General features: G+C 38.8%; 1 protein-coding gene across 17 annotated transcripts in view; it reads right to left on the bottom strand.

Annotated features, from left to right (window-relative positions):
• Nucleotides 1-15,445, bottom strand: part of NRXN3 (neurexin 3) — an 869,162-nt gene that overhangs the window by 541,740 nt on the left and 311,977 nt on the right. For all 17 annotated transcript variants that reach the window (XR_008482993.1, XR_008482994.1, XM_054275710.1 and 14 more), the window contains one exon: nucleotides 423-542. Coding sequence is in view for 15 of the 17 variants with exons in the window: in XM_054275710.1 (XP_054131685.1) it covers nucleotides 423-542 (120 nt within the window). In the remaining 2 variants the exon portion in view is untranslated. The remainder of the gene's footprint in view (nucleotides 1-422; nucleotides 543-15,445) is intronic.

Genomic DNA, 15,445 nt, shown 5'->3' with positions numbered 1-15,445 from the left:
GAAAAGTTTGTGCAGAGGAATGGTCCAGAGAGCCTTGGCCTTCCAAGAGATTCCAGATTCCAGAGCATTGGAAACCATCACACGTGCAACTCAGGGATGGAGTGTGCTCAGTCTCCCTGGACCAAGAGAAAGTTCTGCTGAACCCTCTACAGTCTGAGATAAGTACAAGCTTATCTGTCTCCTAAACCTATATCTCAGGTCATTACAGTTGCCACAGAAGTTTCTGGTGCTGGCTGAGTCTCTCAGACCTGAACACTCATTTTCAACATTGTAACAATATTAATATATGAGTGCTAACAGGAGGGGGGGGGGGGGGGGGGGGGGGGGGAAGAGATACCCAGAAGAACAGGGAGAAGGAGCATAATGGCAAAGACTAGGAACAGAGACACAGTGATCAAAAAACACTGATGCATCACACTTACCCTCAGCAACATCATCATCCACGATCAGCTTGAGGCTCTTTCCTCGCCGCACCACCCGGACAGTGTGCCACTCATTGTCATTGAGCTTCTGCCCAGCATAAAGAGTTTCAGGTCCCTTGCCTGGGAAGGGTGATAGGTGCAGCAGTTAAAGCCAGACCCACAATTGCTTTAGTACTTTCTCAATGGGAAAAGTCATGAAAATCAACTTGGTGTGATACAGACCAGTAGAGTGTACAGGTATATGACAGCCTCAAATCAACCCTCACACCTACACCTTCCCAGCTCAGGGAATCACAAACCCTTCCACTCAGTCAGGTGCCCCCCTCCACAGAGCCCTAAAGTCACACACATTAAAAATGGGTAGAAATCTCTCTTGTGCTGTGGTACTAATTTCCAAACATCACAGTGCACTACAATAATAGGAAAACAAATTGATGACTGAAATGTCTCAAAGGGGATCCATTACAGTAGCATTTTGCTCTCCTAAGAAACTGGATTTACAACATCCCCAGGGTACTTGGGATTCTTTTCAAAGTTAAACACACTGGTCTTTCAACACTTCAGTATCAAACACCAGGTTGGTTTCAGCTTCAAAAAAAACCCAAAAACAAAAACTCCACAAACCCCCCAAGAAAGCAATAAAAAAACCCTCAAAGAACTTCATACCCCACCTTTATAAATATTTTCTTTTAAAATTAGAATCTCGAAGAAAACCATTCACCAACCTTGTTGATTGCTTTAAGGTTCTTTGGCAAAGCAGCCTAGATTTGAGGTGCTTACTTCACCCCTTGGATTACAGCCCAAAGAGAAAGAGGAGCCATGTCCTTCTCCAAAAGGTTATACAGTAGTTGCCCTTGTAAACAATGCTCCTGGGGAAACAGCACTAGTGCTACCATATTTGTCTGGTTTTGCTCACCCATCACAGTTGACAGGCAATTACTTAAAAAATTAATTGTTCAGATTACAGGACCGGAACATCTCACTCATGTCAAATGGTAAGTGAATTTGAATGATGGTGTGTGCTAAATTAAAAGCATCTGTCCTCATTTCAGTACAGTATTAAAGTGGGGGGTTTTGATCCAGGTATAACAGAAAATGTGGAATTAGCATAGCCAAACTTGTTGCACACTGGTCTGGACCCACTGCCCAAACTGGCAAAAGGGAAACCCAAGAAAAAACCCCATTGAGAGATATTGAAACATATTAACAGAGGTGGGGTAGGGACAATAAGGCACTGCTACAGCTCATCATACTGCACTGGTAAAACTCATGTCAGACAGTCCACAGCTCACAGCATGCACAGTGCCTAATGAGCAGCAGTACTGCAAATTCTTCTCACCAAAGAAGGAACATGGGCAAAGAAGGTGGTGTCTCATTCACCACTTCTAGGTTGCTATTTGTAGTATAGGAATTCTTCAGAAGACCAAAGCAAATACATGTTCCATACTCTTTTTGAAAAAATCATGCAGTTCATGCTAATAAAAAAGAAGATTAATACCTTTTTCAAATAAAGACCATTGCTAGCCAATTTTACCATAAACTAAGATGAAAAAAATGCTTTCCAGTGACTTTAAAGATAAGTGTCATTCTTGGATTAAAAGCATGGGAAGTCACATATTGAAGTTACAGAGAATATCTCCTTAGCAGGAGAAATCCATAACTTCTGCTGTCCCTCATCCATGTGCCAAAGTCACATACCACACATGTAAATCCAGTTGAACAAGGCAGTTGGATCATGGCCAGAAAGTTTAAGTTATTTGGCACTAGACAAGCAAAACAAGAATCCAAGAAAGTTAAGCTAGATTTACATCAGTAAGTACATTTTATCCAAAAGCAGAATTCACAAAATTATAGGTCTCTCTGGATAGACAGCAAAATTATTGTCTACTTCAAAATATACAGCATCGGTTACTGCCAATTCTACACAGGCACTTCCAGGTAGGAAGATGGAAGGAGGTCACCTGGAACTGTGTGTTTATATAATGCCATCTGGAAGCAGGGGAAAGGGGGGAGGGGCGGCAAATGCTTTCTAAAAACCCAATTTTTCCCACATATCCATTAGAGCTCTGGAGGACTCAGCCAAGAGAAATAGTCAGGTGTGTTGGAGTCTGCTCACTGACAATGCAACGCTCTGTGTTCAGCATGGTTGGGTAACTCTGTTGCTGTTCTTTTAGTCCCCATTTTTCAACCCTAGCCTGACAAAACAGGGATCAGCTAAAACAGTCTAGGGTTTGGCTTGTCTTGATGGCCACTGTAACACTTTCAAAACTTCTGTGACACCAACAGAAGTTATACAAATATATTCTTAGAAAATGTAGCTTAATCAATTCACAAATAAATGAATAGATAGTTGCAGCACTCCCACATCTTCCAAATGATAAGGTTGTCAACTTAGAAGTACTTGGTTAATAGGTTAGCCTAAAAATTTGAAAATTAAGCACCGGAGGTATGAATTCCTTTATTATTTAAGTCCATGTCTTCCTCAGCCAATTATATATTTGATCAGTAGAAACCAAAAAAGTTTTAATACTTTTCGTCACTTACCACCCTCCCTTTTGCAAAAATGGGCATTGACTTCTTTTATTAGGGCTACCCAACAAAAATTCAATACTTGAGCAAGCTTAAGAGCATTCAGATAAGTTTTTCCAACCAAACACATCTGATCTTAAAAGAAAACACTAACAAATGTTATTTTACTCTATTCAAACTGGTTTCTTTTCAAATGTTTTCAAGACATTTATGCAGCAATGGGCTGACCTGAAAAACGGCAAAATTGTGTCCCCATTTTCCAACTGAGAGTGTGCAAATAAATTGCTGCTCTTTGCATAAGCTCCCATTGAATTATAAGTAGGTCCAAGAACTGGTGTGTGCCAAGGACTTTCACAACTGGATACCAAAATTCATTTCATTGAGCATGATTACTACATGTGCCATTACTATAGAGACATTTAAACAAGGCTTGAAGATTCCTAATCCAACGGTTTCTTATGCTGGGAAGAATAGAAAGGAAATGGGCCACGTGTTCCTGCACCATAACACTGTCCCTAAGAACAATCTCCTGCCAGGCATTTCTGTAGTCTTATGTTTGCAGTTTTATGTTTTTTCCTCCTTTCAAGCTATCTGCACCTACATCATCCTTCAAAAAGGACAACAGACATAGGAGGAAGCAAACAGAAGATCAAATGGACAGAGAAAGAAATCCAGAAATTTTTATGTTCCCTTTGTATAACATTCTTTTATAATAAAAGACAAGAAAAGGCAAAGAAGAAACTCTTGCAGCAATGAATGGCTCCCCTAAAAAATTTTCTATTTATAATACTTTGGGTCACTAGGCATTAGGTAATTTCAACAATGTATTTCTTTTCATGCATGAAAAGAGTAAAGGACAACATAACAGTAAACAGAACAAGAAAGTTTGTACTACTGCAATAATATAACAGTTAGCTGACAGACCCTCACTCTGTTGGTGTCTCTGATCATCTTGGTCATTCCATCCCCTTTCCTAATCCTGTCTGAGGGTCTGTGTATCACAGGGAATTGATCACCACGTTTCATTTTCCAACTCAAATGAGGCAGGCTAGTGAATATTCCTTTTATGCTTTGCAGTGGCAAATACTACCTAATCAAATACTACCTAATCTCAGCATCCCCAAATTCTGGACATGAGTTCAGCTGCAGTTCTGGCTTCTTGAGCAAATTTAACTTGATTCAGCCACAGTGACTCCTCCTCATTCTCCCATGAATCCTCCAACATCTAGTCAAACTTTTAGGCATACTGTTCATGAAAAAAAAAATTAGTATATGCTTTCAAACATGGAAGAACTCCATCCAATCTGCCCAGAGTGTCCCAAACATTATCTCTGTATCAAAGGTGCACTGCTGCTAATTAATAGCTTGGCTCAAATAACCTATTTAAAAGTTCCAAGAATACACATGCCAAAGTATAAAGAATCAAAAAGCAGATCATGCCTTCTAAAAATGCTGAGTTGCTTTCCATGTGCTCCCCAAGAACTCATTTGGTTCAGAACAAACAACTAGTCAGAGGAATGCAGTTCTGACAATACCTCCAAAAATGCACTGCTTATTCACCCTCAGTGGCTAACAGCAGATGGAAAATTCCTCTGTGAGATAAAGGAGAAAGGGGTGTAATCCCCTCTGCAGTTTCTCACAGGTGGATCAAAGTGTGCTTTTACTTTGGTGCAGACTGTCATCATCTGATCCATTTATAAGATTAAATGGGCTTGCATGAAACCAGGCTATCTTTATCTTTGCATATCCTATCCAACACTACAGAAGTGGAACACTGAAGTTCTGCCGAGCACCACAAGAGCTGAACAGAAGGGACATTGCCATATTGGTGAGAATGGACAAGGTGCTTCCCTCAGTACAATTACAATGATAAATAATTCTACAGTGATACTAATGCTTTTCAAAGAAGATCCTAGGTAATGATAAGGTTTTCTCTGCTTTTAATTTTTCACTAAAATCCTTAGCTACCATTTCAGATTTTTTCAGTGGAAAGGTGAATCTTTGTCTCTCTTTCATACAGGGCAACATCCTGTCAGAATGCCATTAACATTCCAAGGAAAGGAGAGGCTGGGAAGGGGAAGTTTCTCTGCCCCACATTCCCTTTTGTGATGGAGGAGGAACATTGGTTGTTTTTACTTCCCCTTTAAATAATGACCCGAGAAGTTGTGGTTTGCTGTATAAAATGTGCACACAGAGATTTGTGAAACACAACAATGAATCGCAACACCTCAAAAAAGCAAGAAATGGGTGCAAGGATAAAGATGCTGGCAATTTTTCACACACCTTTGTGGCTTCCTGATGTGCAGTAAGTTCCTACAAAGCACAGGTCAAATATCAAAACACAAGAATGGCTCAAAAGCAGAGCTGGCAGCTGCTCTGAAAATCTTCAGTAATTCTCAATCTTGGTTAAATATAAACCACTAGTGTAAATTTTGTTGTTTCTTTCAGGCAGCATTATTATGGACAAAGTGTTTTAGGACGGTCTTTTCTTTGACCAGGATTTGCTGTTCAACACCAGGAGCATTGTTAATTGCTAAGAAACAAGTGGCAACCCCAGACTGTACCTTGCAGACATTTATCTAGATAACCCAGTTAAATCAACCAATATTCTCATACACACACACTTGTTTTGCTCATATACAGGCTTTAGAATTCCTCTTTTCAAGAAAATGATGGCTGCCAACAAGGAATAAGAAGTTGCACTCCCCCTACAGATACTCAGTATCTTCACTGGGGACCTTACCTGCAGCAGTCTTTCCATTTCCTCAAGGAGCAGGATCATGTCCATGTGCTACCCCACAAGTTTAAACAAACATAGCATGCACTTAAGAAACAACCTTCCTGTGAGGCATGCTAAAAACTTTCATGTTTACAGCTTTACACAGTGGCTTTACTGTGAAAAGTCAATAAAGTTGAGATAATTTACACCAGCATACCCAGAAGTAAAATGTAATTATTGACATCCATTCAGCAGTAAAAAGCACATACACTAAGTCCTTTAAACACCCACAGAGTCAATTAGCCTCACAAGTGCAAGTGACAATTCCCTGAAACACCCAGACTAATCAAGTGCAGGGAATTAACTCAGCAACTAACTGAAAACTAGCAAGACCACCCTAATAGATCTCTCACACTCCTATCTCCATCTAAACATGACAAAAAAAAAAAGCTAGGTTTAATTATTTTGTATACAATCTATTTTAATTTTTAAACCCCCTATTAAAAAAAAAAAGCCAACCAAAACCAATCTCAACAAAGCACAACATAGTTCCTTGCTTTTGCAACAAATACATGTATCACCATACTAAATAACTGTGATTTGCACTGCAGACACCCTGGCCAATAGCTGTAAAAAGGTTCAGCATAGATTCAGGCAGCATTCAACACAGCTGCAGCTTTTTCATAAGACTCTGAAACAAAACTTAGTGCAGAAATTAAGTTGCATGTCTTTCAGGCGACATGACTATAACTTGTGATTAAGAACAGGGAAATAATATGATTGCATATATCATACAGGTCACACATGGCACAACTGCACTGTATTTATATGGAGGTTTTTCCATCAAAGTTAGTAGGTTCTGCTCCTTGTTTACTTCAATTTAACTGCTGCTGAATTTTAATGCCTTAGACATTACATTGTGTATCAAAAGCAAAATAATTTCTTAACAGAAAAATGTTCATCTTAATAGAAACTTGATCCCCTCAAAGGGGTTTAAATAGAAATTTTAATGAAAGGATATTTCATTTCATCCAAAAATAGTTTTATTCTGACTTAGAAAACATCCAAAATATTTCAACTTCAAGCTAAATGAAAAAAAATTCCACTGTTAAAAAAAAATTAAGCATCATTATCTATTCAAGATAATCTTAATTTTTAATGGTACTAGATGGTTTCTCATTTTTATTGAGTGAGTTTTTTCCACTTCATGAAAGGGATTTTATTTTATATTCACAATCAGGGAGGAGGTCAAAAAAGGACACGGAAGTATGTAAAATAACCTCAAGTATTCATGCTTTTAAAATTAAGAATTACAAGAGTTTAATTAAATTAACTTCAAAGTGATTTCAGTCACACTGACTCTATGTTTGTTTTCAGATAAGGCTGTCATATGAACCACTTCACATTTGCCTAATGCCTTAAACTGCTGTCCCTAACAGATCAGGGCAACAAAAGCTTCAGTGTTGCTATACCAAGGAGTATAGAAGCTGCTATATTGTCACTCATCCACGACTTGCCTAAGGAATTATTTGTACACATTAAATTTTCACAGAGCAAAGCTCAAGCCTACTCCTGGTGTAAGTGGGGCAGCCAGGCAATCCCAGGAGCAGCATGGGAGCAGGGAGCACCACTAGAGGGAAGCCACATTCACTGAAGCTGCTGCTCCGACAGTGCTACGTGAGCGCAAAGGAGTTACGGTACTCTATGCTGCTTTCCAGAGTTTCACCTGATATATTTTGCTTTGAAGACTACTCCACTCCAGCAATTAATAAAATAACTCTAGAACTTCAACCCAGTTTCACCTCCAAAATAGCAACTACCCATTGCTTTCAGGTATATTTGTTGAATGGGTGTAATTTGCCACCCAAGAAATGAGTATATGCAGAAATTACAAATATGGAGAACCTCATGAAGTTTTACCATAAGAGAGAGTTTCAAAGTAACCATTACAGCAACAATTATTCATAGACTTTAGCACACCACAACAGTAATAAAGAGGAGAAGACATTCTATTCAAAGGAAGCTTTACATTTTATTAGCTTTTTTTTTATTAGTGGTGCAGTAAAATCAAAGCAAGATGGAGAAGTGAAAAAGCTGGAGATTTCATTCTTCTCTTTCTTCCTATATAGATAAAATAACAGAAATACCAAAACCAAAGAGCTTCACACTAATCCCATTGATGTACCTTATTTGAAGCATAGATAGAATATGTTACCAACAGTAAGACCTCTAAAGTTTCTCTTCCTGTTTAGTTTCAAATCTCTCCATAAATGCTACAGAGCAAGTCAATTAATCATGATGATAGTGAGAAAACGATACTGGTGATGAAGCTGAGACAACTGGAGGTAACCATATTCTTTATACAGAGACACATATAGCAGCAATGAAATAATTCGACAGTTAGGTGCCTGGATGAGATTCAAACCACTTAGAGGGAAAAAAATTATGAATCAAATGTATGAGTATTTAAATCAAGAATTGACCCCTTTCCCTCACACCCCTTCTCAAAGGTTTTTGCTTTTGCTATGTTGCTAAGTAACAGGAAGGAGAGGGCTGGAAAAGCTCCTATCATCCCATTTAGTGAGTGTTCCCATGCTCTAATTGCCTCTATTACTTAATTTGAAAGGATTATTTGAATTTTGGAATTATATTATTCCTAATGTAGAGGGGAAGTTTTGTGCCTTTTAAAAGTACAGTAGGAACTTCTCATCTAAATCTGCAAAGCAAGGAGATCAGAAAGATGGATAAATCACACAGTACATGGCAATACAGCACCTTATGGTAATTGCACATGTGTCTTTCAGAAAAGGATCTGAGAACACTTCCTAACAACAGGACAGCATCTTTGTCCCCCTCTTTCAGAACACAGAAGATAACACCAAAGGAAGGGTCTCCTCTTCCCAAAGGCACATGTAGCAGTTGAACAGAGAAACAAAGCTGAGTCAGAGAAACAAAAAGCTCCTTGTAGCTCCAGTCCCAAATATTGCATTAAAGGTTTTTTTGCTCTTTTTTAATGATCTTTAGAACACACTGCACAGTCCTCACCAACAGCATAGCATTAGAACAGAAGCCAGTCCTGGTACCAACACTTCTTTATCCAGATATGGAGGGCAAAGAGCAACATCATCACATGTTCAAAGAACCTAAACACTTCTCTCAATTAAAGTACCTTTCCCTGTGGCACCAGGGTGCCTGAGGTGTTCCAAAGGCACACAGAGTTACACCTTCATTGCTCCTAGGAGTATGACATGAACTAGCTTCAGCCTCCCTCTAAGAGCATAACAGCATCACAGAAACTATGTCTAACAGATCACAGAGCCAGCAGGATTCCAGTCTCCTGCAGGGGGTACAAAACACTGTATATGCCCTTTCGCTTTAGCTCTCTTTTTACTACCTCCATTCTGAAGGGTGGCACTTTTTTAGCATCGTTGGAGTTTTTTAACTTGCATATTAACCAGTATGTATAAGCCTATAAGGAACCCCAAGTGTATTGATTGGAGGAACATCAAAGTGCACAGAAATCATACTATTATTAAGTACAAACAGCAACCAAAATTTGCGAGTGGAGACCCTTTGTCTTCAGATATTACAGGCAAGCAATATGTGCATAACTAGTAATGCACATTGGTCCTCCCTGCCTGAAGTGAGAAACTACTGAGAGAAGGATGGTAAGTGGAACCTGGACCTAATATGGAAAAGTCTTTTTATTTCACTTAAGGAGCTATTGAGGAAGGATCAAATGCTTCTGGAAAGCTGAGGGATCAGGAGTGCAGACTGGAGTTAAAGCTAAAGGCATTTAAAAGCTTACCCACCTCAAAGAGTGGCTTTCACAGGGAACAGAATACAGACCTCAGCTGCTGTTACTTTTTTGAAGAGTCTTTGAGTATTTTCTCATTTCTTAAATAGGAATGGCTAGCACAAGACAGTGACCATATAGCAACACAGATGACACTATTGTGACTGAAATTTTTCCTGATATTTAATAACAGCAGCATTGGTATGTTTTTTACCTATTTAGATAAACCACATTTCCAGGTTACATAGCAGAAAACAAGTGCAATCCAATAAAAACATTTCATGGGGAAGTTCTACTGAATCTACGTATACAAAGGGTAGAGACATAGAAGACTCTCTTGAAATGCCCCCTTATCCTTTATCTTCTTGAACTGCAATTTAAGAGCTGCCATCCTCTAAGCTTCTGATTTTCTTCTCAGTATTTGTAGAATTCTATATTTATCCAGGTCACTACAACACTAATGCAATCTCAAATTTTTAAGAGGCAGAATGTGGAAAGAGCTGTGCTGCCAGCAAAAGCTTGGACTCTCTTGTCTAGCTGCAAATAATTTGTTTAATGACACATTACCCTTCTATTTCCAAAAACCTTTAGCAGTAGTCATAATGCATTCTCCCAAAAGAACTGGGACCCTGCTAGCAGAAACCCACCTCAGTGATAGCAACAAGATCAGTATCCACTGATGAAAATCTTCCTCAGGTGCCTTACAGACACCACCAATCTCCACTCTCCTGATTGCACTGACTGCTTCCTTTCTACCTAAACCGAGAAACCCAGATGAGAAAGACAAGTGGTATGTAGACCTACAGGCAAGAGCCTCCTTATTTAGCTTAAGGAGCTATCAAGGAAGGATCACAGGCTTCTGGAAAGCTGAGGGATCAGATGTGCAGACTGAAGGATAGTTGAGGATTTACAGATAAAGATGACATCTGAGGCAAATATCGAGAACTCCTTTGAAATTCAGATTTTAAAAGTCACAGCTTTCATGTCAGCTAAGGAGCATGTAAAGGAAAAAAATGCCCTGGGAGAAGAAGAGGGAATTATAAAGTTAAGCACATAACTTTAAACATATCCATATCTGTGTGTCCTCAGTGCTCCCAATAGCAAACAGTGTCAGATCCAAACTGATGCCATCCCTCTTCTCAAGGGGATGCCATACCTCTTGAGTCACTCCATTTCATATGTATAGCTTCACAAAAATCCTCTATGCTTCATATAACATCTACATGTAATCCTAATACTGTTAAAATTAGATAGGAGTACACCAGCTAATTAATTGTAAGGAGTCATCCTAAAGCAGCAACATACCAGGAGAAAGAGAAAAGAGAAACAAAGCAGATCTCTTCCACAGGAAGCAGACTTACTCCCGGAAAGGTACCACCAGCATTTGGGGATCTTCTTTTGGTGCCCAAGACAGAGAAAAGTTAATGATCACTTTAGAAAGGCTGGAGCTCTGCCAGCAACATCGGTGTACAAACCACAAGCTGAACACAAGGAAGGAAAGTGGTGACTTTATGGACCCTGAGCTCAGCTGATGCCTGTGCGTCTTCATCAGCCCTCTTGGTTACAATCAAGGTTTATCAGTCCTTGTGCATCACATTTGAAATAGCAGGAAAATTTTTTAAAGAAATTATAAAAAAAAAAATCTAGTTGTGTTGGGATTACATATTAGTTCAAGCTCTTTCAAAGACAATTTAAGCAATAAGGTTTCTTGACTACCAAGTAATAGTATATCTGCTGACCTCTGGCTAAGTTGTAAAAACTGCAGAATTTGATTAATGGCATAAGCTGGTCACAAACATCTCTCTATAACATCTAACTCTTTCCATGTCTCATGGAAAGCTTAGTGATAAGCATGGTTGGTTCTCCATTGCAAGTTTGAAAAGACATCCTTTTCCTCTCAGAAAAGGTTAATTTGTGTGCTGACTTTTCAAAGACTCAAAAAAACCCCCAAACCCACAAAACCTCAACACAACTTTTTCTCCCTCTCCAGCTGCCTGTTAAAAAAGGAGGTAGCAATTTTTACAAGGATGGGTAGATTTTACACACCTCTCTCCCAATATATTACTTCTCACAATGTCTCTATTTCTAGCTCGTGAACAGCTGCTGTGCTGCATTGCTCATCAAACCAATATTTTTCTAATTTCTATTGTTCACAGGAGCACTTTGAGAATGAATCTGTGCATGTTTAGAAAGCATTCAGATTCTATGCTGAACAAATGCTGCATAACTACCAGCATTTATACAGTCCAGACCATTGGCAAACATAATTTTAATAGTATCACAGCAGCAGAACATTTACAGATTCTCTTTAAAATGTGAATCTTCACATTCTACAGTCAGTGCAAGATAAACACAATAAGCAGAAGAGACCATCAAGTCCCATGGGTCAATCAGTTGAGGAAACTTGATTCCCAGGACAGCACAAGACTTCTAATACAGGCTATGATACCAATGACTGGCACAACTGTACAGCACACGAGTTTTAAGCTCTCTATAGTTCCCACAATTTCAAGGGGAATAAGCACTCCTCTCAAGAAGAGTTTTGGTTGGGTGGAGGTGTTGGGTTTTTTGCTTTGTTTTAAAATACAAAAGGATAAGGCATTTCAGGATGATATATTAAGAATCACTGCAGAATCAGTCAGGAGAAACAAATGCCATCATTTAGCTCATCACACCCTCAAGAACATTAATGATGTAGTGAAGTAAGAGTTTGATGGAATATTCAAAGCAATAGCCAAGCCTGGAGAATGAGAATTAGACCTCAGAAGACTCCTGTTTCTAAATCTTTAAAATACTGGTTCTTCAGAAGTCAGGTTTTCATAAAAATAAATATTTTTATCTCCAAGTGTCACATTAGCCTGATGTCACTGAGGTCTTCTAAAAAAATGCACTGGGTAACACTCTAGGACCACAGATCAAGTTTGTCTTTTTTTTTTTCTTTTGGTTTGTTTGTTCTGCTTTTTTTTAAATTTGTTTAGCCTGTATTTCTACTTGATGCTTTAGACTACTGGTTGTAAACTACTCCCTCTTACTGGTTTGTGAGCTTTTATCAAGTGAAGCATTTCCATCCAAAGAACTGGATGGCTTGCTGGAAACCTCAATTTCTTGAGTGACAAGCAATTATCCCCAGTCACCAGCCTGGGTTTGTCACTCAATAGTTCAACAACCCCACCTCTGGGCTGAACTCCTGCTAGGAAGAGGCCTCAGGGTTCCCTTCACTTCCTCTTTGATTTACTCTTTTTTTTAAAGGAAGAGATGTAAATTAGTTCTGACCCTTTTTCATTGCAAAGACTAATTAACAGTATCTCCAACTGACAGCAGTTCAGTTTTAACAAATGCATGTGCACAAATTCAATGGCAGCTTGATTTTCAGAGGTGCTGAAAGGAAGCTATAAAGCACATCAGTCTGGAAAATCAGATGAACTGGTATATAAGTTCAAAATCTCAATAAATGGTAGAGAAATTTTATAGGAAGGAATGTATTTATAGATGTGTCATCTCTCATTCACTCTCAAGTCCAGTTTTAAAAGTTGCTAAACATTTGTTTAATGCCAAGCATGGTTAATAGCAAATTAGCAGCTGAAGTTTTACAGGCCACATGTACAACCCTGCAGGCAACTGGGTCACATTCAATATCCCTTAACGTCACTGTAGTAATTTCACACAGGTACAGAGTGAAAAAAATGTGTCAAGTACTACTGAGATGAGTTGGAATTAAGGAACTTCTAATTCCTAATTCAACATCACTAGTATCACACAGCAAAACAGCTTCTAGTTTTATACCAATGCTGCCTTTAATGAGGTGTCAAATAGACACACATGGTTTCATGGAAAGAACATTTAAAAGACTATTGCTACCAGAACACCAATCTAGGACAACCATCTGGATCAGCAAATTTACTCTTTTATATTTATAGTCAAATATAAGCAATAGCCACATAATCAAAAATTATGCAAAGAATATCTGCTCTCTTACCAGCGCAAAGAAATATCCCTTCAACATTTAAATAAATGCAATGGAAAAATGCACCTTTTTTGTCACCTTTCTCCTCTGCAAGCCACATTTGATTATCTGCTGAAGAATGCTCACTGCTAGAACAGAAATAGCACGTATGTCAGACTATGCCATTAAGGTGAATATCAATACTATGTACAAACACATGTTTGCAGAACAAGAACTGGACCATGGAAATGCTGCCACAGCACAGATCACATTTGACATCCAGGAAATAGAATAACAGGAGGCAGTTTTGATTCACTGAACAAATTGGCAACATTAGCAGAAGAAAGAGAAAATAATTTCATGCAAATCAGAAAACATCCTCGGTTTTTGGACCAAAAACTGCCCTGTGAAAGCAACCCAAATAATGTTCTGCATGGAGATTTTTTAAAATTTAAATAGGGCTGAAGTACTCACACTATGCCTTCTTTGCTCTGGTATTCAATGGTAAGGTCAGGCCTCCAAAGTTTCTGACATATATAAATAAATTCATGGGACAAGAAAGGCTGCATCCTAATGACTGAGGGAGCCAGCCATGAAAGAACACCTTAAATCACATTTGAAAGGCTGCAGTCACAGAAGGAGGTCTCAAAGTGACAAATATATTTTTTAAAGCTGCCCTTGTTTTATGCAGGGAGTTAGACAACAGACCTCCAGAGACCACTTTCCAACCTAAGTTTTTCTATTAAAACATTTTATTTCACTGGCAACCAGATGTTTTTGGTTTCACTGACTGGGAATATAAATAATTTTTGAATAAGTTAAACATTGAGACATTGTGCAAAATGAAAATTCAAAATATTTTTATATTAAATGTCATAATATTTTAATGTTTCCCATTTCTTTTTTCATAAATGCTTGCCAAGTTCAAACTAAATTGAAAAATAGGTGCAGTCAACATAAATCTGCACATTTCAGCTAATAAACTGTTCAAATGAAAACACTTAATCTAGTTGTACTGGCAGCAATACTACTCCTGGAAAAAACAAAATATTTGTGAGAAAAATCTGTATTCAGAAAAAACTGCATATAAAATTAATAACCTGAGGCAAGGCCTATAAACTAATGTCCCTCTTTGCATATATTTATTGATATAAAGCACTGACCAACATAGAAAAAACTATTAGCATCAGACATGAAAACAACTGACCCCAAGTCTGTATCTATAAACTCAGGTCTGTGAACCTGAGCTGACCAGCACTTCTGCTGTACCATGAGCAGCAATGCTCTGAACACACTAATGGCAGCTGCCTTTTACAGCCAAGTTATTCTTTTAGACTGCACTCTTAAGACAGTAGAGATGCTTACGGTATGATCCATTACAGAATGATCCCCAAGGAAACAGGCAGATTTTGCATATAATTATCAGTTGGAAGTTTGTCCTTTTCAAATTGATTTTGATTCTTTTTATCTTCATAGTGAGAAATTTATCAAAAATGCTTCCCACACTCCTCATCTGTGTTCATGGCAGAGATGGCTCCTACAGCCCCAGTCACTGACACCACAGCAAAGCAGCATGGAGGAGGAAATCAAATCTGCCCTGAACAGGCAACCATTCTAAGGCAGCCCCATTCTCTCTGGGTGCCTCTCATCACAGCAGTGACTCAGTTCAAGCCCTCCTCAGTCTCAGTCATTAGACATGAACAGAGCAATCCCCAGGGCCTCTCAGCAGGAGGAAGCCTGGACACCTCCACTTCTCCATATGCTCCCAGAGAGAGGGAAATGGGCTGTATCGCCCGTGCACCTGATCTGACAGCTTTCCTCTGGAAAACTAAAAAAAAAAAAAAAAAGCATGCAGACACATTTCTCCTGCAGCCCTCTCACCCCGAACAAACACAGGGAATGAGTTTTAATGTCAGACTGCAAGTGCAGAGAAATGCCTGAATCTCCTTTGTTTGTGGCAGTTTTCAATTTCCTTCCTGACAGTGTGAACCCCTTCATTAACATAACATGATTTATGCAAATAACCACAGCTAGCA

The sequence above is a fragment of the Melozone crissalis genome, unplaced genomic scaffold (assembly GCF_028551555.1).
Source record: "Melozone crissalis strain CALT ecotype California unplaced genomic scaffold, PUWL_Pcris_2 ptg000018l_1, whole genome shotgun sequence".
NCBI classification, from domain to species: Eukaryota; Metazoa; Chordata; class Aves; order Passeriformes; family Passerellidae; genus Melozone; species Melozone crissalis.
The sequence above is the reverse complement of the archived record's forward strand: the minus strand, read 5'-3'. Positions and strand labels throughout refer to the sequence as shown.